Source organism: Microchirus variegatus (genome assembly GCF_963457635.1).
Source record: "Microchirus variegatus genome assembly, chromosome: 6".
Classification (NCBI taxonomy): domain Eukaryota; kingdom Metazoa; phylum Chordata; class Actinopteri; order Pleuronectiformes; family Soleidae; genus Microchirus; species Microchirus variegatus.
In genome coordinates, this window is record NC_139807.1 from 8,700,079 (window position 1) to 8,723,124 (window position 23,046).

Consider the following 23,046-nt stretch of genomic DNA (forward strand, 5'->3'; position numbering starts at 1 on the left):
GACACCGTGGATGGCGTCACTAGAGCCCGCTTGTTGCCAACAGTTCGTCCAACACTGTGTGAAAGCCTGCTGTGATGGGAGGGACGCCACTGACGGAAACACGGATGATCTCTATTCGGGGTTTACGGAGCAGACAATGCGCCAGAGAGCGTAGAATAAAACAGCCTTGTAAAAGACACCGGTGTGAAGTAGATGTTCGCATCCGTGTGAGATCGAGGCCCAGGGAGATTTCAGGGCTTTGATCCAACCACTCACTGATTAGATTCTCCTCCCTGAATCTGACTCTTAAGTTAATTCAAACAAAAAAGCTTATGAGCATCTGGATCGCGAATACTGGTGAAGAAACAATGTGATAAAGTATGAGATGAGGACAGTGTGAAGATGAGTGAGGCAAAGATAGCACAGTCTATAAAACAGACAGTAAAAGGTTCATCAAAGGGGCAATAAAGGGGATTTACGAGCATGAAACGCCCAGGGTTTTATGTTGAGGGAGGTGAAGAGTTACTCATCAGTAACACCAATCAAGGATTATTTGTCATGTTTTGGAGAGTTCAATTCAAAATATATAGATTGTGTGTTGTGACAGTCAAATCTATATTCAAGGTCAAGAAAAGTCGTAGCTTTAAATGTGTTCAACGAATATGAATTGTTTTGGAGAAGTGATCTCACACAGTGTGTCACAAATATAGGATTTTAAAATTCAATACCCGATCACGACTGAGTGGAGATGCTCTACACGTTGCCTGAGTAAACCTTCTTCTCTGCCCACTGAAGCTCCAAGACTCCCATGTACAGTATGTAAGGGTCACGTACAGTGAATCATAACGCTGGGAGCAAAGTATGGAACACTAAACGATAGATATTGAACAAAATGCCAGAGTAGGACATCAAGTACACAAGAACACAGAGGTACCAGCTTTCTGATCTACCTAATTTAAGCAACTAACTTGCATTTTAGTTTGATTGGTTGTCAAGAGTGCTCATGGTATTCATGAGCTTTGCAAAAGTTACATGCCACAGAGACTACAATCAAACCCCCCGCAACAGTACAACATGTGCTGTCACAATATGGAGACAAACATCGACAGACATCGGAGATTAAAGTTGCGAAACCGTGTCTGAATATTGATGCCGGCACCTTTGAAACCAAGTTTGCAAAAACACGCTCTCATTTAAGCTGCCTCCCCCAGCTCTTTGTTTCATCTTTTGAAAGAGCATCATCCCTGTAAACAATGTGCATCCAATAATAAACTTTAGCTTTCAAAGCTACGTCAACCTTTGTGAGCGAAGCAACTGTTAACCTATTAAAATATTCTGCCAATAGGAGGGCGGAGACATGATCACACGCACTGCGATAAAGACACTGATACTAAAAACAAACCAAAGTGCCACCACAGCTGCTCTGTCATGCTCTCCATAGATGCCTTGCCCTCTATATGCTAATCAGCTCTATGAGTAGAACAAATAAAAAAATGAAATTAAATACTAAAGAAATCCTGCACAAAGTAAGACAGACAGGATTAAATGGAAATGTCTTTCTAAAGCTGGGGTGAGTCTCATTTTGGTGTTAATTCCATTAAAACATTTCAGCATATAATGTAAAATCAAGTGAACTGAGAGAGAAGTAGGCCCAGTCCTTTTGTCCACACCTCAAAGACATGTGGACTTTGAGGTGCGGTCAGTGAGGTGAGGGTTTATTTCTGTCCCACTGTAGCCATTCCCTGGTGTCCATTTTGAGATTTTTTTATGGCCACTTTCCAAAAGTTGGCATCTATGCTGACTTTGCCAAAGGCAATTACCTACAGTTCATAGTGAGTGGGTAAGACACTAAATGGCTCCCCCTCCCTTGCCCTCTGCTGGCCATGTGCATTTGTTTTCAACACAAGCCGTTGAGCCACGTCCATGTCGATGGACGACCAACAAAAACAAACCAGCACCAGACTCATGGAATCGCTCATAAAGGAATCAAGGAAGTGCATTTTTTTTTTTTTTCAATTCTAGCCATCGTGTGTGGCCCCCTTGCCAGATCAGACAGTCATTACCTCTTCCTCTTTCCCCCCCGACAACGTTTTCTTTCAGCTTCGACGATCATCTAAATTAACGCTGGAGGGCGTGTGGTGGCGTAAAGCCATTCGTGTTTCTCACGAGACCTCCTGATTCTGAGGAATCTGGATGGGCAGCCATGATCTTGCAAGGCTGGTTTTCTGCTAACAGACAGTAGGAGGGGGGTGGAGTCAGTCAAGTCCCTCATCCACTTCATAAGTCTACAGAAAGTAAACAGCAGAAAGTAAAATGTCCCAAACTCGACACATAATTTTCAAGCTTCATCAAGGAGCATTAAGTGCCTATTTCATATCCTTTCAAGTCCTTATAGCCTCTCATACTCAGGCACTTTGCAGGTGATATCTTAAAAGTTTGGAAGAGAAGAGGGCTTTAAAGGTTTGGAGGGTGACATTGGGATTGGGCCTGTGTTTTCTCCTCCTCCTCTAGGCTCAGGTTGTGTCCAATAACAGGTGAGTTCTGAGTGAGACGGCACAAACAAAATAGTTGACAAACTTAAAAGAGGACACCTAGAATAAAGCCTTATCCACACAGTCCTTATCACACGGCATGTCAAGAAATATCTTCTGAAACCCCCCCCCCCCATTTGGATCTAAACACTGTAGTATATATGCCAGGCCTGTATATGGCACTGTAAAGCCGCCACAAACATAGCAGGGAGCATGTCCATAATGCACAATGTAAAAACTGAAATAAGGAAGTTGTCTTCATATTAGAGCTGAAACAATTAATCGCAAATCGTTTAATCGGTTTGAAGCTTTTTTCACGATTAAAACAAGATTGATTGTTTTAGCTTCTTACATATGAATATCTTCTGGTTTCTTTGCTCCATTTAACAAAGAAATCATTAAAAACTGAATAATTTTGGTTTGTGGACAAAACAAGACGTTCGAGAACATCATCATTTCCAGGTTTGACAAACACTGATCAACATTTTTCAGCATTTTCTGACATTTTATGGACCACAATTAATCGTGAAAATAATCAATAGATTAATCGATAATGAAAATAATCGTTAGTTGCAGCTCTACCTCATATAACTTGCTAAATGAAGGTTTTTGCCATTTTTCTCAGTGCATGGGCTGTTCTGTACTGCGGGTTCAGAAGTTCAGTGAATATTCCTATAATTAAAAGTTCTTCATTTGATACAAATAGGTACTTCAGCAAAAAAAAAAAAAGAAGGAGGAGGAACAGAGGCCCGGCCATTATAATCTGCATACGCGACCCTGCAAATCCCTGATATGAGGCATGAAGTGCAGCGTAACGTGAGACATAAGAAGCTGGAGAGTCTAAAGCGTCGAACGCTGATTCTGAGCCTCGCAGCTCTTCTGACACTACAGAAATAATTGGCACATTGTGAAGGGCAGATATTTATGCCAGTTTAGCAGCAGGCTGTCAGAGATGGATGGTGCTCTGCCTCCTGGTGACAGACTGTTAAAGAGATCTCAGCGTAGTGGCTGCTCAGGTTTTCCCAAACAATGAAGCACATGGGTAAATTTGGAAAAAAAACCAATATGTTTCAGTTGTGCCTGTGAAGAGAAAGGTTTTGACCTTCAATCCCCCTCTGTGGCAAATTCATCTGAAGGAGCTCATTCATGCCTCACTCATCACATCATCTTTTTTTTTTAAGTTTATCCCCTGCTTAATATCATATTCAATCCTCTGACGACTGCCGTGGTTAAGCATTCCACTCTCTCCCTCTCACTCAAGCGTTTCACGGAGTGGCCCAGGGCAGGTCGTAAACATGGTTTCTCTGAAATGAGATAATTGCTTTCCACAAAAGTCAGCGTCCTAATGCATTTTCATGTACAATCCCGGGCATGTTATTCAGGGCTGCAACTAACGGTTATATTATTAATAAGATTTATTTGATAGAGAGAGAGACAGTGCAAAAGTACCATAGTACAACTCAAGTAGTAACTGGTGGTTTACAAACAGAGATCATCGCCATTGTTAGTTTTCAATTCAGGTCCGTGATCGATTCATCTGTCGATCTGAAAATGTTTATCAGTGCTTCCAAAACCTCAAAATTAGTTGATGTTTAATTTAGTAATCTATAAATTGTTGTAGCCCTAATGTTATTCGAACGTGTTTCTGTGTTATTAGCTAAATAGTGGTCTCATACCACAGCACGGCTGTCAGCACCTGAGTCTTTGTTGAGGCAGAGTACGGAGCAGTGCCGGACCCTTGATCCTGCTTCTTACAGAAAAATGACACCCATTTTATTGACAAAGACAAGTGAGTCAGTGTCTGTAAATTACTGCTGCCTTCTGCCAAAGGTAGAAAACCAGAGGGGATTTTTTTTTTATACAGACAAAAAGCTTATTCAAGGTTTCTAAGGACATTGTCTTTTTTTTTCTTTTTCTTTCTCTGATGTGTTCACGATTGATGCTTCACGTTCTGATCAAGTCAATTCATCTTTAGAGAAAATAATGTTGACAGAATCTCAGCGTGAGGTCAATTTAGCAGCTGCTCTGTGGCGTCTGCTTTTATCACACAATCTTCCTCAGAGATCCTCCTGCCATTTCTTTCAAAGCACACTGAAGACTTCTGATTTTACGATATTTTATTTTTGTTCCTTAAAAAAAGTTGTCTGTAAAGAACACAAACGACGACAAAGATGGCTACGGTGAACGCAAGCGCAAGACAGGTGTGAGGCTATGACGTCATTCTTGCATATTGGTTGTATACACAGAAAAGCAAGAGCGGCATTTAGATTTTTTCTACTGCGTGAGCCAAAAATAGCGCTCCCAAAATGCTGATTCTGTGAGGATAAAAAAGCTGATATGATACAAAACTTTTGAGGATTCTCCTACTCCACTCATTCTCATGTGTACAGAGTGTTAAAATACTTAAACTTAAATACTTAACTTACTTGGAGTTTTAGTCTAGACCTGGATTTAGCACGGCTAAGGTGAGATAGTGGTCGTGTATTTGTCCTGTTGTCTCTGACAGAAAGCAGACGTTGCACAGCAAACGTGTAATAACTGAGCCAAAGTGTTAAATGGCCAGAACACGGCGCCATATGGAGCCGATATGGATCCACGCTCTCCGTAAGTGCGTGAGGCTGCAGCTCTGAGCGAGCACTTGGACTTGATTGTGATTTATGTGATACTGATGCTGAGTACACACACGTGTTGGGTTTTTGATTCAATTTCTTGTGCGATTACGTTTGGCTGCAGCTTGCACATGAGAACATGAGAAGTGGAACACAGGTAAGTATGTGCATATGTGTTGTTTTTAATTGTCTTTCATGTAAGACATCACCTGCAGTTATGGGTTTTTAAGCTTCGTTTGTCAGTGCATCTGTTGTGCGAGTCCACAGAAACTACAGATATTACAACAGCGGCGGAAAGAAACTTAACAAGTGTGTCAAGACTTACCCTTCCTCTGTTTTCCTTTGTCCTAGATGCTCTCGGTGTGTTGTCATTATGTTTACATTGTTCTTAAAATTAGATTTTCCTAAGGGAGCTGATTACTGGGTACTGATGTATGCAGCGTATGTACACATGCAGCTGCTTGTCTACAAAAACAAGTGCGTCATGAGCCTTTGAGTGAATTGTTCTGTTTGTTTTTTCTTTTGCTTGTGTTTGTGATCTTATTTTGATATTTTCTGATCAAAATCAATGTTTGGATGAAACAACAATCTGCAGCCTCTGATTTAATCACAAAGGCTAATGGAAAATGGAAAAAAAAGCAAAACAATTTAGTTTAGTTTCCCTAAACTAACATTTCAATTAGGGGTGGGAATCAAAGGGTACCTCAAACATGGAAATTGTACATGGAACTGAAGAAAACAAATTGTTAACGTGAAAAGTTAAAAGCGCAGGATTCCTCTATTTATTCACAAGAACAAAGTGAATAAAGTCTACGTATCGAACGTGGATGGAGCATCTCTTAACGTAGCTTTCTCTGACATTATCCCGCTGTAGAGAGTGCCTTCATTTATTATTCAAAAATATTGATTTGCCCTAATTTCTCTGTTTGTACTGCAACACTGTAATCAGAATGATAAAATCTATCTGACATAGTACACACAGTGATCGTATTACTAATGTTATACAGTTCAAGCACTGACAGTAATGTGCAGCCACTCATGTGCCTCAACCCAACACAGTCTGACAGCTATTGTAGGCAGGGGGCGCTCACATGGGCCCAGCACTACAGGCTTGGATGAAAGGTCCTGTCAGGTTTTATGAGCTGGTAAAGGCCGACTGAGTGTCGATGAAAATGAGCGATCAAGGTCAGTGAGGGGCCGCCGATCATTGCAAAGTAAAAATGAGCGAGACGGTGAAAACAAGAGCGGATTATTGGAGATGAGACGAAAAGGTTGACATCATGTGAGGAAAAGAAGAGCCAGTTGTTTCACAAGGTTGGAAAACAGCTTGCGTCAGGCACGTGTGGAGTAAATGGTTTGTATTTATACAGCACTTTTCTAGTCTTGATGACCACTCAACGACGCTTTACACTACAGTTTTGCCATTCAGCCATTCACTCATGATTTCATACAGCGCGTTCACACGCTGCTGTCAAGAGCAACGTGGGTTTAAGGGGTTGAACCTTCGAGTGGAAAGACGGCTCACCACTGGCTCTTTTTGACATCTACTTCTTCACTGAGTGTTTACAGTCTACATGCAGGTTGCCTCTAATTTATCATGATTAAATGTATATCAATAGTTTATACATAAGGGAGGTAATGAAAGCAAGAGACTAAAGTTGAGGCAGAAAATTAACTGACGATGAGAACAGCAATAATTTGGAGACCCAGATGAACTTGAGAAAAATAAGAAAAAAAAATCAAATAAATGAAGCTTTTAAAATGACGCTCTCCAACTGCACTTTTAGTACAGAGACAGGCATCGATTATCAAGTGACCTGAATCAGAATTACTTGTTCAGGTTAACTCAACCAAGAATTATGTGGTCTCAAGAATAATTTACTTTATCACATCCTGCCTGGCAATCACGTTTTGTCCTGAATTATGATTTATGAAGAGCTGTGTGTGTTTTCTTCAGTATTTTATTCTGTTTGCTTGGTGTGTTTTTTTTGGTTTTTTTTTTTAAAAGGGACCATGACTAAAATAAGAAAACAAGTGCTGGTAATTTTGAAATCAATGTGTGAATAATATTTCCATTCATTAAAGACTATGTGGTTTTACATCACTAATGTATCACACTGAATTTGACAAAAACGAGAAGCTGCATTACGCTGAGAGATAACATGCACAGATAATTCAGTGTGATACTTGCAGCATGTCAGAGTGTGTTGCGTGAAGGAAGCATCTCGACTGAGCGCATGAACACGATGTGCATAAACCGCAGACAGCGACTGTGCTGTTATGGCAAAACAAGCCTGATACGCTCTAAATATTCACTGCAACATCATCTGTTAGAATTTTGGCATAATATGCTGGTGTTGTTGTTGTTTTTTTCTCCTATTAGTATTTCTGTCGTAATAACAGCTGCTTGTTAAACATAATGCATCCACAAACAGGGAAATAATTGCAAAAGGTAAAAAAGAAAAATAATAATACAACTGCAGTGCATACTAACACGTGCGTCTGATTGAGGTTGCTTTGTTAACAAACAGCAGCAGAATACACACAGACAGCTCAAAACTCCCAGATGTTTCGCTCCGGCCTTAAACGCTGACGTATCGACAGCAGCTGGCAGCTTTCCTAGAAAATATCACCCAGCTGCCCTCTCCTCGGAGCACCCAATAAGAATATCTGTCCATCTGCAGCGGCTAATCAAATACCAAGGCAATGCAAATAACAAGCAAGGGTCAGAACTCAAATCTGCTGCCTTCTCACAGATTTAATGACTTTTATGTTTGTTTGGTTCACCTTTGTTCATAGGAAATTATACAGCGGAAAGGACCTGAAGTATATTATTCTCTTCTCCTCCTCCTTTCATAAATCTGAGGATCATTTGGTCAAATATTTCCACACTATTATTATTTGTGAGCAAGTTAATGGAGATATTACACTATTACAGGTTTACATATCTGACATTTGGGTGCATTTACAAGCTGAAAAATCATTCATACTCATAGTTTATCTCCAAATCACACACTTGGTGCCAAGTACTTTGTGACTGGCCTGTGCTAAAAGCACATCAGACGTTTTCTGACGAAAATAAATACATGTTATGCTACTTGTTACCTACCCTTGTTACCTTGCTACCTTGTGTGAGTCTCCAAACCCAGACCTCATTAATTCAATAATAGGAAGACAGACAAACTTTACATTTCTGATTTAATTGTACTGGCCTGACTCAGAGTTCATGTTTGTTTTACTGTTAACCTTCTAATCCTGATTTTCTGAGTGTCTCATCACTGCAGAGGGTCAGATAAAGTAAAAACGTCTTGGAAATAATTGAAAAATAACAGTGCCACGGCCCCACGTGGCTGCTATGGTGAATTATATAAGATCTAAAGCCAATTAGCAACATTTTCCAGCTGTAAAAGAGACCAGAATATCAGCGCTTTCATTTGCAAGAGCGACATGAGACAACGAGCAGATCTCAAAAGACACTCATCAAACCGGCAGGTGCTTCAATGCTAAGAAATCCTGAAAAAAGATATGCTTTTAATATTTCAAAGAAAATATTGTCTGCAAAGTCGCGCAGCAACCTGGACTGCAGAGACTAAAATAAATATGATGGACTGATAAAATATACAGGGGTTTGTCAAGTTCTGGATATTTGGTCATATAGACAACTCCATTTTTACCTTGTATATGGTTGTATAGGTTGCATTTCTTTCCCGTTATTGCTTGGTTTTCCATGCTCTTGATTTAAGCAAAAATAATCAATTCATTTTGGTGGATTAGTGACAATTTAACTATAATCAGAGCAAAATTGGCACTTGAAAAAAATGCACATTTGTAAACTGTGCACAGAAGCATTTTAAGCCTCCTTACTGAACTCAATGACTCGTCAGGATGTATAATTTACAGCGCAGAAGCGAGGGATTGAGTATTTGATGACTGCAGGCGCTGGGAGCTAACACCCCACATTAGCTTCAGACTCACAGAAGCAGCTAATCCATGGAAAATAGATAGCCCGTCGTCCATTTACTCACTCAACTAGTTCCTGAAAAAAGGTGATATTCGTGTAGTAGAACTAGAGTCATACAGTCAGTAACACATTCAGGCCAGAACATGTCAGAGTAGTAAAGTCTGTTTCTTCTCCCCTTTTCCCTTTTGTAACGTTGCAGTGCAGCCACGACTGGCTGTCTGCTGATATCCCTTTGAACTCCTGTCCTGTGGGATTGCTCGTTCTAAAAAGGTTCCAGCAATATCCAGCTCCTTGTACCGTTTTGGCCCACAGTCGAGCATCAAAAGCTTCAAAGCACACGAGTGACTTCTGACCTCACTGAGCACGATACTCTAAAGCATGACAGGTGGGGGTGAAGGAAGTGTTGCATTATGGGGATGACATCTAAAGGGTTCTGCCGTAACAGGTAAGGAAGGGGGAGAACATGAGAGACGTGTGACTCGACTGCAGAGTTGCTGTGTGTGCTGTTTGGGGAACACTAATTACCCAGCAGAAAAAAAACAAAACAAAAAAAACACTAACAACTATGGTCTTGAACCCCAAAAGACGAGTTCTGACATTTCTGAGAAGGTCAGACTTAATTACAGCATGAGGTTGTATTGAAGGGGAGAAAAAAAGAGGAGATTGACTGTGCCAAAAAAATGCTTCCAGATTTGAATAAGAAGGTCACTTGTGTTTCTCCAACTCTAAAGTTGAGGAAAACACTGAATACCAAATTTAAATGTCCAGTGTGTGATGCCCCTTTTCCACTATATGGTCCCAGCATGACTCAACTCTCTGCGTTTATTGTTTGTTTTTCCATTACCAATAGTACCTGGTACTTGCTCTGTTGAGGTCCCAAGCGAGCTGAGCCGATTCTATGCGTGACATAGTGATTGGAGTGTCATGACTGGAGATTCATGAGCAAGACATCCAACACAAGAATCAAACCGAACTGTAGATCAATTAAAAAGACTTGAAAAATCCTGTAAACATGCGTTCATTTCCAACATTGAGCATGGAAATGTCTTAAATCTCACTATTTTATCACAGAATTTAGTGCTGCCCAAAGCCTGCGATAGCGAGCAGCGAGCGGCATCACAACCTCCTGCCATTGTATTTCAGTTTGGTGACCGTGTTAGATGGAGTCTGTGCGTCGGTCATGCAGGAAGTACTGAGCAAATCTTTTTAATCAACCGATTCTAATGATTCAGTTCATAAAATAACTACTTTACTCATCACTAGTTTGTGTGCGTCGTGTAAAACAAAGTTTGTGATGACCCACACCCACGCTGAGGAGGTACTAAAGGTAACCAAACCGTGTAGAGTCGAGCCGTGCCGGGACCATGTAGTGGAAAAGCGGCTAAAGCGTTTGAGACATCTAATGGTGAGATTGCAGACTGGTTGGTTTATCCATTTATTGCTAGCGAATGTTACTGATAATAATTTTATCGGTTGACAGAAAGTTAAATTCCATGACCATTGCCATTTTTTTTGGATGAAACAAATATTCTGAACTCCTAACCATCAAATTCTTTGTGTGATTAACTTGGTGAAATGAAATAAATTCTCATCTATTAGGTCACAAAAAGAAAATATTTGGCATTTCTGCAATTTCTAGGCTGCAGCCTTCATCTCTACCCAGGCACACAAAAAAAAGATGAGACGATAAAGTTGCTTAAGAATGAGCAGGAGAAAGCAGGCATGATGTGACAGTGTGAAGACAGTACCACCATCATTTCCTTCACAGATGCTCCATCATTGCATTGTAAGGATAAAAACATTAAATATGGAAAGCCCCATTTTGCATACATACAAGTTTTGCGCGCAGAATCCTCCACAAAGAGCGAAGAGATGTCCTCGTCCACGCCAGCGTCATTTTTAGCGATGCAGGTATAAGCGCCGGTGTCTTCAAAGTGGACGTTGCTGATGTGCACCTCACTCCCATTAGCTTCACGGAGCAACATGAGAAAGAGGCGAGAAATAAAACAACAAAAAAGGTGGATTGTGTGTGGAGATAAAAGTCTTCATGCTTCCATCTCTCTGTTACATAACACTTCTCTAACATGTTAAGTAGAAGAGTGAGGGGGTTTGTTTCAGAGAGGTAGGTGGGAGTTCAAAGACAGAACATAGCAAAAGCCCAATGCCACATGCTGTGTGTCATAGTTATTGTGTTTTTTTTGTGCAGCCTCAAAAGAAAAGTGTTTTACTTCACGGTTTACTCACCAAACTACAAAGCATTTGAAACATTGCCTGTGACATTTTTAACACTGGTAATTTCCAGCTGAAATCTAAGCAAACTAATCAGCTATTAAAGGCCAGAATGAATCACTGCTCATACATCTGTCAAAAGAAAGTCAATGAACTCTGAATGAACTGAATGTATGCAGATTTTATGTTGAATTGTCCATAGTGTTATTTTTAACAGTATGTAAAGAATGATAAGGATAAGAACAGACAGTATTCACGGTCAGGCAGCAGCGATAACAGTGACATTTTGTGTAAGTGGTAATGGTAGTGATTGTAAAAGTAACTGTAACATTTAAAGTGTTAGAGCAGTACTAAAATTATAATGGAAGCCATCGCGCGGGCAATAAAAATATACAAGTGTTCATGGAGTAAGCAGTTAACTCTTGAACTCCCGTACCTTGCAGGGTGAGCTGTTTGGACAGCTTGCTTGCGATGTCCATGCCATTCTTCAGCCAGGCCAGCTGGGGGCTGGGTATACCCTCGGCGTGGCAGCGCAGGCTGGCAGTGACGCCTGGCTCCCTGGCTTGGCTCTCGGGGTAAACTCTGATGACGGGAGGAACTGAGAGTAAAAGAGCAGAGGGAGAGGGTGCAGAGATATGAATAAATGCATTCTTAAGCTGGTTGTTATGAATGTAGCACCTGAGGAATGAAGCAACCTTATTAAATGAGCAGCTTTACAGAAGACGCCAAGAAATGCACTTTTGGCATTGTATTAGTGCACACTATTAATAGGATCAAGTGCGCTTTCAGCATTGCTGAATACCTTTAGATAAGGTTAACATGATGTGCAGAGCCAAACAAATCAGATAGATAAATAAGGGAAAGAACCCCTGTTCAGATGTTATTGATTTTGCTCGGCACTCATTGATTTTGTGTAACCTTTTGTCAGGAAGGAGATGAGAGGATAGAGGCAGACAAAACAAAAATGTGTGGAGCACAGACTAAATGTCGCTCTGCTGCACACTGTTACACATTCTTGCACTCTGTGCCACTCTCACGCTGGAGTCTCCCTTGTTTACTCTACCCTGAAGCAAAAATAAATAAAAACTCTCCCACTTACTGTACTTCCAAGAACCATGAATCAACATAAATCAATAAAGCACACAAATGCATAATAATATGTATTTATGCATTGGCTCAGGAATATGCCACAAGTTTTGCTCTACACCCGCGGAGCTAACTTGTTAAGAGTCCTGCTCCACAAAACATGGAAAATATCAAAAGGATGAATTTGAATAATCCATTAAAGCGAAGGAGCCTTGTCCAAAAAACACAATGATTAGAAAATAAAACCCTTGTATATAAACATAGTAGCATCTGTGAGGAGACTCCCACTAAAATGTGACCACAAATTCCAAAACAGCTTGTCATATACACGGATGAGAACTGGCAGCGGTTTAAATAGGGGCATCAAATCTCTCCATCTTGACATCACGAGTCCGGCAATCTCTAATAGATTCCGTGGCCCAAATCAGTGTCCTCATTTTCAGAAACGTGAGCAGAGGGTGGAAGCGAGTGTCTTGGCAGCGGCGGAGAAGGCAGACGTGCTGTGCAGACCATTTCCTGTGGGCACTGGGTTTAGAGGAAGTCTTTACTCAGCCAGGTGAGTGAACGAATAGAAGATTGCTGCCACGGCCATCTGGTAACCACGGCACTCCAGGGCTTTGGCGTTTACTTCAACCCGACTGCCAACACGCCGTCCACAGTGGGCTGCCAAGGGCTCTTATGGCAACCAGGTTACTTTACCAATCAGAGCCACAGAGACACTCCAGTGACGCCGATGCCCCAGAGCACTAACAAGGCTGATTGAACAAAGTACACAGAGACACTTACTTTGTAAGCTCTTCTGAGTGAAGATTATTACTCACGCTTAATTTCCTCACACATACCCATATATGCATACAAAAGCTGTGGCCTCCTTTCTCTGTGTGCAGCTTAATTTCAACTAAGAGAATGACATCCCTTTGTTCGCATAGTGTTTGAGCACAGTACTTATCTTCAGAAGACTATCAATGAGAGTGTTTTCATTTTGTGATTATGGTCAGGTTTTACAAAATGTCATGGTTACGGTTTGTGCATATTCATGTCGCTGGTTTCCGTACCAATTCACTTGGTTTTTATTTTATTTTTTTATCCAAACAATATCAAAGAACGGCCCTGTGAACACTGGTCTCCTTTATGTGTTGTATAGCTGTCTTTTAATGTAGCGTTAACCTAACCGTAGACTTGATCAGAGAAACATTGGAGCTGCATGGCACAGTGAACAGCAGAAGCTGTGTTGTGTGCTTTATGGTTTGATCATGTTTGCGAGAATCCAAAATAGTACTGCTATTAAATACGATAGAGGTCCTATTGAATGTGGAGATTTATTTTTAGCAATAAAATCCAATTCTGATACAAATTTCATGGGCATTTCTTGGTGTTTTCACTATATGAAGCTGTCTTGCTTGACTTTCTTCTGCCTCGCCTGCTCAGCTGTGACAAAATGCTGCACACGCTAACTTACATGTCAGTTAAGCAAATAAGTTTAGAAGAAAATGAAGAACCCACTGTGACCATTTTTGGATTAGAGGACGGCACTGAGGAAGAAGTTGAGGGTGTGACGACCAGCAGAGACGACCAGACACATTCTCTGTTTTTCCACTTCTAACATTTTGAGCATTCTCCAATATTGTAATAATCGTTCGGTACAAGTGTCTGCCCGCTACTCTAAACGCTCAAGTGTCTCATCAAATAAGCTCAAAGTGGTCAACCTTTACAGAACCTCACTGAATCAGCCTTCAACTGCGACGCGCTAACTCCGTCTGTGACCCTAACCATGTTTTAAACTCCGAATATGAATTATTACCGTCAACTCACACATTCAGGGTCATGTGATTTAATAGGAGTGGATGGTTGGTCCCGAGTGACAATTTCCATTCTCCATGTTTTAACATGATGAATGGCAATAAAGGGAGCCTTGAACTCTTGAAGGCACGAAGTTGTGCAACAATCCATCCTATAACTACATGAAAATACATGGCGATGGGGGTCAAATATGTGGTGAAAGGATTTCGCTGTGCTACGAAATGTGCTACAATTGTTTTGTGTGGTTATTTGTATTGGCGGGTCAGTTCAAATGTGTCTATCTGTATTGCACAATGCATGTTTGTTTTGTTATTTCATGGGCTTTGCGTGTGTGACATGGCGAATGGAGCGCTTATACCAAAAAATATACAAGAGAAAACGTATTTATCTCTAAGAATTCTATCAATAAAGGACACTCACTGATATAAGTCATGCCATAGCATAGTAATTAAGTGTTGTATAAAAGCAACTGTGGCTCATAGGAGAACAATAAATGACATCACCCACAGCCATTCAAATAAAAACTAGTTTCAAGCATGTCCACCTCTACATTTCTGACTCAAAAGACATGTCCCTTATTAATTTACCTCACTTTGATTCGTAACAAATGTATGCCATTTAAAAAGAAGAAAAAAAAAAACACATTTAACAGAGAGAACAGTGTAAATCAGCTACTGTATCTTTAACATAATGAGGCGGCTGATTTATCTGCTTCATGATCTACGTCTGTGATGTCTGGACTGTGTTAAATCGTGTGTGTTTGACAGTGTCTGATAAAATTTTGGGTCAAGGCAGACTCGGCGTGCACTTTTATTTCTGGCCCCCGGATCACAGCAGCCTATTAATCAACAGCTGTACATTGTGAGCTTAGACGATGCAGGTTCCCTTGAGCACCTCATTAATAAAGCCTCACAGGCAATTTCACAAACTTGCCTTAGTTAGGGCTGTTGTAATTAAAACTTCGGATGTATCTACAAGTCCTTTTTATGATATAAAGTCCTGTAGAGTGAGGAAAAGGACAACATATCGGCTTTAAGCGGTAATACAGTATACATTCATGAAGCAGATTATTGAAATCTGCACAAATAGCGGGTAAGGCTTTTCCTCAGCTACACAGACACATGGGTTTTTCAAGATGTTTGAAACTCTCCTCTCAGATTCTGCTCCATCCTCGACATGGTTGCATCACAATTTCTTCAGATTCTGATCTGGTGACTTGACAGCTTCAAAGTCACAAAGATTATATTTTTGTTGTGGTGACGTTTGATGTTCACATCAAACATCTGATCAGTACTGGCACGGTTTTTATGTGCTGCTGCCACACGGTCGGCGGATTGGATGGTTAAAAAATTAGCAGGTGTTCATAGGTTTGTCGTGAAATTCTTAATGGCTGTATGTAAATGTACATAAAAAATTGACTATGTAATTTCTCTTTTTTTCCGGCAGAAATGACATTAAACGACGTATAATCAACAGATGTGTAGTGGAAAATGCGGATAATGGTTTTTCTGACAGATTTGCTCTATCTATATATATAAACACACATATACATACACACTAAATACCTGATGCTTCTCAGGTATTTGGTGTAATAATAAGTGTTTTAAAACACTGTGATTGAATTCAATTTACCTTTGGCCTAAAACAGGTGCTGAAAATACAGACAAAAGTTGTCAATGTGTAATAAGATCTGTGTTTGTTAGGGCCAACACACACGCACACAGTATATAGAAATATCTTCTGATGCTATTGAGCCAGACAGAAAATGGATAGCATGACATCGAGCCCACATCTCATCTCACACACCTTTTTGGGTAAATTGCTTTTGTGATTAGAGGAGATGGAGCTGGCCGCTGTCGCTCTGCACTGAAGTACTCTGCCTATGATCCAGTCAGATCTTGTAAAAAACACAGCAGCAGCCAGACAGGACACAACAAAAGTGTGAGTGTAATCTGGAGGGGTCTGCTTATACCGAGTCTAATGAGAGTTGAGAATGGGTATTTAAAGGTTGGCTCAGGCGGAGCAGAAGTTGTTCTCTGTAGGTTTTCATGGACCCCGATTCAGCCAAACATCCGTGTTGGGCAGAGTGCAGCTCCTGCCATAATGTTAAAGAGTTATCCCAGTTCTTCACACATCCTTGTCAAAGATTTATGCAGGTATTCCCAACTATTGTATATGATTATGTTGATAAATGGATTCAGACCCTTCTACACTTAGCACATTTTAGTGCAGGGTACATTTTATTCTAAATTATAAAATTGCCATTTTGCCCAAAAAACAAAAGATCTAATTTGCTCATTTCACTGTATTTTGTAGAGCCAGAGAGGAGGAAATCACACTTTACTTTTTTAAATCATTTGTTTTGGACTAAGTGCGTCTATGCACAGATGACAGATTAACTACAACCTGGTTCCAGATCAAATGTTAGAATGATTTAAATAGGGCTGTTGTTTAGCTTATAAGTGAACATTTGCCATGATTTTGCCATGTGAAATACTTGATTCATTTCAGCTAACTTGGCAGTATAACGATGGGAAATAGTGTCTGCAAAATACCAGGTTAGATCCATGACAGGTTTCATGTTAGAAGAAATTACAATTGTTAACTCTTCTGCATTTTCTTCTGATTGACAAGAAAATGACCAACGGTTTCTAAGAACCAAAAGCTGGAGTTCGACCGTGAACTGAAAATGTTGTCAGTGGTTAAGAGGCTCAAATTTGAAAGTAATAGCAGATGTTGAAATTTCAATTTTTTCTGACCGCTTCATCAGGTCAACAAAATCATTGGGATTCAAAGTGCAGTCTTGGCCTTGATGTTGAGGTTTCTGTTCAGTTCATGTCTCGGCATATCAAGTAAACGCAGTTTTGGAAAAGTGAAAAAAGTACTTTTTCAGACAACATACTATCAACTAAACATATGTGACTTTACAACATAGGAACACCATTACGCTCAAGTTATATTCTTTGTTTGAAGAAAATTATTAGGATAAAGGTGCCTTTGAAAAAACAATACCCAGTGTACATACATTACATGCTTCATAATCTCAATCCATGGACCCAACATGGATACAACAATGATTATTTATTCTACCAGGTCCCCACATGCTTTATTAACTGCATAACGAGTCCACCTATGATTGAACTCTTTCCCAACCTGGAAAACTGTGGATTCTGCTCACTGTTGGTATAAAACTGTGTGCAAATCATTACCATTTTCTGTTGCCAGGATGGTGGCAGAAATGAAAGGACAGAGCTGGTTGGTGGGATTTTTTTTTCCGCACTCCAAACTCGTTTCAAGACGAGATGTGAAAGGAGTTGCATTCTGATGTGTTTCTGAGAGTGTCAGGAGAGCCACTGCCAGGAGAATGCGACACAGCGGGGATGACAGCTCCATCATAAAGCTCCCCAGTCAGTCGTCAATCACTCAGCAAGCTTCCTGTCGGCCGTAACACTCTAGAAGATGAGCAGGCATGCACACGGACGCACACAAGCACAGAGCACACAAACGGCATGGCAGGAGACGACTTCACCGTCACACCTCTGAGAGATTTCCAACTAAGCCTGGCAGACTTGCAATTCCTCAATCAAATTGAACTCATGGCTGTTTGGAAACAGTCAAGCGCTGGATTGTGGGAACGGACTAGGTAGCTGCGAACGACTCGGAATAACACACATGCAAACACCCGTTCATGCGGCACGGATACATACCACAACAAATATGCACACACCATGATAAAAGATCCCTCTCAGTCACAGTCACCCTCTGAACTGAGCGTCACAGCTCCCATAGCAATGAGAGAGAAACCCAGCCTATTTTATCCAGGATAAGATTCCACTAGTGGAAAATATCTTTTCAATGGTAAAAGAAAAGTGAAAACACTAAAATTACTGAAGGTGTTATTAAAAAAGAAAGAAGGTGTATTTGAGGTGTAAATGAGAAGGCAAAACAGTTTCCCACAATGTGCCATATTGGTATGTCCTTTCATTCAAATTGAACTAAACACAATTAAATCACTTTTGTCAACTGCAAGTCTGCTGCCCAAACAATACAGAGCAAATAAATCAGTCTTTTATTGTCAATATAAAGAGAGAGGATTTGCCATTTCCTTTTGTAGCCATTTGATTTAGGGTTAAAGATGGTCTTATTTTATTAAACAAGGAAACAGAGGAAGAAATGTCTGAATGTGGATGCAAAACATCATTTTAAAAGGGGGCAGGGGGACACTGAGCACCAACATGTCAGACCAAAACAAGTGTGTTAGTGATCGACATGGAAACGGTCGCACCTGTTAAAATAAACAGATATTAGACATTAGAATGGCTTGAATCTCAAATAATGGTCACCTGAGTGACACATATGGCCAAAACTTGGCTCACAAAGAAAAAAGTCAACCTTAAAATTACAACTACAAACAACAAAGTACTCAGACCATTTCTTTTTCCATCTCATAAACACATAAATTCCCACCTGGCAGTCTCCCTACGACCCCACCCAAAGTCTACAAGTCTCCGCATGCCGTGTTTCACCTGCCACACGTTGCCTAGATACAGCGACACTTCACAAAGCCAAGTCCCATGTGGGCAACCCTGTCACACTCTCTCTCTCCAAGGAAAACTGCGACACGGCAGCGTTCAGCTTGGGACTTGTCAGAGCAAGCCAGCAAGTCTGGAAAAAAGAGAGACAGTCCGATGCTGATCAGAGCATCGTGGTGAGCTCAGCAACACCTACATGGTACAACTTCAACATCTGCCTCTGTCTCCTTCCCACCTGAAATATGACATTCCAGGTCTCGAGGGCCAGTTTTGTATCCATCTCATTCCATCAGCACACCAACGCCCCGTCTCCCTTTACCTGCCACCCGCAGCTAACCTCGCAGGAGATGGGCCAAAAATTCTGGCAATCTCACATTAATTCCCAGCAAGGCCCTGTGGCTTTAGGCTCAGCCAACAGTTGGACCAAGTCTTTAAATCACTCCACACCAGGGGAGACGTCACAAAGAGCTGTTAACCCCAGCATGACTGCAGCCAAGGTGACACACTAGACTGCCAATAACACAGAGATACCAACTGACTGCACTGGAATAATAATACACACTTGAATTCAGTCAGTGTTTTGTTGTGTTTAATCCAAGGTTATTATAGTTTTGAAATTTCGATTAGTTTTTTTATTTATTTCAATTTAGTTTTAGTTAATTAAACAAATTATTTATTAGTTTTAGTTTAATTTTTATTTTGAGTAATTGACTAGTTTCAGTTTATTTTTTATTTAGTTTTAGTCTTAGTTTTTCAGGTATTAAAGGGATACTTCACCGATTTGAATGTGGCTTTGTATTGCTAGAATAGCAGTAGTATTTTTTAGAAAATGTGCTTCCCTCCCTCAGTTTTTCCCTGACTTATCCAAATGTGCCCTACTGTGAGTCAAATGACGCGTTTTGCATCACAGTAGGGCAAATTTTGAAAATGGTATCCCTTTAAGAGAAAGCCTTGACTTGACACTGAAAAGGATGAAATAATGTGTGACACCAAATGCGGATTATCAAATACCTTTAATTAACTTAACATCAAAAGTACGTTCATTCCAGAATGAAGTTTTGGAAAAATTAAGAAGAAGCTAAATTTTTCTACAATTCAGTTACATTTACAATTTTTCATTGCTAGTATTAGTAACCCTGGTTTCATCAGAGAATAAGACTGACTGCTGATTGGAGCTTGGGTACATTCAGTACCAGGGTGATATAGAGGCAACTACTGTAATAAAATTAGTAATAAATTAAAACTTAAAGTTTATTTATAAAAGATGGCGGCCCAGCAGGCTACTAAACACAGTATTAGGAACCATACTGTGCTTTTACCTCATCAAAAATACCGACATTTCAAATTTCATTTTCTAAATAAATGCAGCTTTCCGGGTAGTAAAACAAAACACTCATTTCTTATAACAGAAAGGGTCAGTGTATTAGACTGTTATTAATTTACCCCCAAACAACAATTTGTTTTCTGCTAAAGTGCCTGGGAGATTGGACACACTTTTCAGCCCCAGTACAGATTAGATGCAAGTTTATTGATTCCTGCAGGTGAAGTGGGTTCACTGCGACAAAGGAAGGACAAAACAAACAATAGGAACATCTTCAAGATAATAAGGTTGACTGTAGAGAGCAGTACAGCCACTTCATGAGGATTACTGATAAAGCCACAGGGATGATACATGTATGAGTCAGAAAAATGGGCTCTCTGAGGAGTTGTTAATAATAAATGGGGAAATAAAGACCAAACATCCAATCTTTGATATCCTTGATGTATAGTCAGTCTAAAATGCATCTGGTCCTCTGATTTAAACTCAGAACAATATGTATCTTATTAATCTCTTGCGGCTGAAGAGTGATGGGCAGCGTTATGAACACAGCCTCTCAGAGTTGCCCTCTATTTCAGCGGCTTCTTAATTGAGTTTTAGAAAAATCTCAGCCATCACTGCAGGGTGACAGAGGGTCCTCGGAGGCTTCGCCCATTCAGACTAAGAATGTGAAAATTCACAGGCTGCAGTTGAAAAGGTCACCTGGAAGTTTCAGTATCAATTACCGCCAAAAGTCATCGGTCTCGCGGGATTCGCTCCGTTCCCATTAAACACAATATTTGTTAAAATAAGACCCGCACATCATTGTAATTAACCTCAGAGCAGACTTTCAGAGTAATGATAATGAGCCAGCTGTCTGTCAAACCGTAATGGAGACGTTGAGCGTTCTACAGCAACAGCATTGTAGTTTATTCAGATTCAGTTCATTAGAGCCAGTGTGGGAGAAAACAGTCTCATCCGCACAAGCTCGACCACTTCACCTCTTGGCCTCTCTACATACCTCGTCTGTTTCAGAATTCACCTGGAGGGCTCGCCACCGAGACCGAGCGCTTTCCCAAACCAATGAGCAAAAAACAGCAACTTAAAAGTCTCTAGGAGGCTGAATTGGGATCTGAAATGGAATATAATACTTTTTTCGAAGGTTTAAAACTGTGTCCCAAGATAGAAGAGTCATAAAATGAAGTTGATTCAACAATTTAAAATAATATTAGGTGCTAAATCATTATATAAGACACACATATTTGCCTGTTGTTTAATTGGGTGTTATCTCAGAGAAGCACTGGTGTAAAAGGGCAGGTCGGTGGGGTGCAGTGTAACAACATGCATGAATATAAAACTGTTTTTGCAATTAGTAATTCACCTGCACACCAATTAATTTCATTTCAGGAATAGAAAAAGGATTAGAAATATTAAATAATTAGAAGTGAGCTGATATGATGACTTCAGTATCGCTCCAGTAGTGGTGAAAATCACTGGATCGGATCTGACAGATAAAAATGCAAAGTTCAACACAATCCAAGACGCCTATGTATTGCGTGCTTCACTGACCATAACACATTTAAATAAAAATAAGCAACAGCACTTTTAGCTAAGTCATGTTTGTGGGCTGCTTATTTCTTCTGTATGGGAGAGGCTTTTTTTTTTTTTTTACACAGTTGAAGAATTATGTTGGCTGGGTGGTAAATGCATCAGCACAAACGGCCTTCCAACAGGGGTTTGAAAGGTGCAAAATGACTGCATCAGACATATACTAGTATTTGTAGATACTCAAGGTTGTAGTATTAAAAATTAGTTATTTTAGCACACACATAAGTGATAGTGAATTTGACCTTTGTGTTTAACCCATCCTTATTACACACTGGGGGTGTTGAACTTAATCATTTCTACAATGCATCGCGATGTGGACGTGGTCGATTCTGCATTGATGCAGCGACGAAACACAATGGATTGCCAACTTTGCTGCCTAACTCCGAGAAAGGAAAGAGAATCACGCAAGGCTGTGGCAGCTTTCATAGCAAAGGATTTAGGGCCTTATTCAGTTGCTGAAAACTGTTGCAGACGTTGGAGCCATGGTAAGCTAACATCTGGTAGCCATTTTACAGAAAAGGTCATACCTGCATTTTCAAATGAAACCAAAAACTAGGTAATGTCGTCAATGAGCCAAGCTAATTTGATGCCATTTTAGTATTTCCTTTTGTAAATACAACTATTGTCTGCTGTGCCCAGGACAGACAGCTTGTATTCATTGATGGGAAAAGTAACCATGTGTAGTAATAAAGAAAATTGAGAATGCATCGCAGAATCGAATCGAATCATTGGCAAGATAATCTTAAACAAATCGAATTGTGAGACTAGTAAAGATGTGCACTAGTAGTGAACGAACAGAAGGATTGGTGCCTTGTTCATGGGCATCCTCGCTCTTGGCCATGGGCTGCACATGATATCAGTATCACACACTGTGGAACCACGACTGTCACAGGAAAAGAAAAGAGGACGTGTACATGGACATTGTATCTGTGGTCCAGAGATTGCTTCTCACATTATGTGCGAGAACATTTTATTTTTTTTACAAAATATCAGTTATTCATTTTTGATTTGCCAAAAATCTACCGCGAACTACAGACGCCGAAAGATTTGTTTACTCTACAAAGAGATTAGAGACCACAGTGGCGCAGCAGATGAGAGCTGAGGGTAAAATGATTTCAATAAAAAACATGCCTTGTGACGAGTGTGTGCTTCTCACCGTTCACTTGAAGAGAATGGATCTGAAAGAGTTTCTCATAGCCGTCAGCGTGACAGGTGTAGTTGCCCATGTGGGTCGTTGTCACCTTGGTGATGTACAATGAGCCATCGTCCCCAAAGTCCTAGCAGACAGAGACAGTGAAAAAAAAGAAAGAGTTTTGATGACTGAGGGTAAAATGGAAAAGAAGACACAGCAGTGACGGTTGATGGCGTTTACAGATGGGATGAACGGTTCCAGTGGGAATGCAGCATGCCCAGG

The 23,046-nt window shown here is 40.4% G+C and overlaps 1 protein-coding gene across 1 annotated transcript in view; it reads right to left on the reverse strand.

Annotated features, from left to right (window-relative positions):
- The window catches only part of fstl5 (follistatin-like 5), a gene marked incomplete at both ends in the record, with an annotated part of 147,297 nt that overhangs the window by 28,911 nt on the left and 95,340 nt on the right, over positions 1-23,046 (reverse strand). Inside the window, 3 exons of the mRNA XM_083891420.1 lie at positions 10,915-11,049; positions 11,746-11,907; positions 22,789-22,909. Coding sequence (XP_083747546.1) covers positions 10,915-11,049; positions 11,746-11,907; positions 22,789-22,909 — 418 coding nt within the window. The remainder of the gene's footprint in view (positions 1-10,914; positions 11,050-11,745; positions 11,908-22,788; positions 22,910-23,046) is intronic.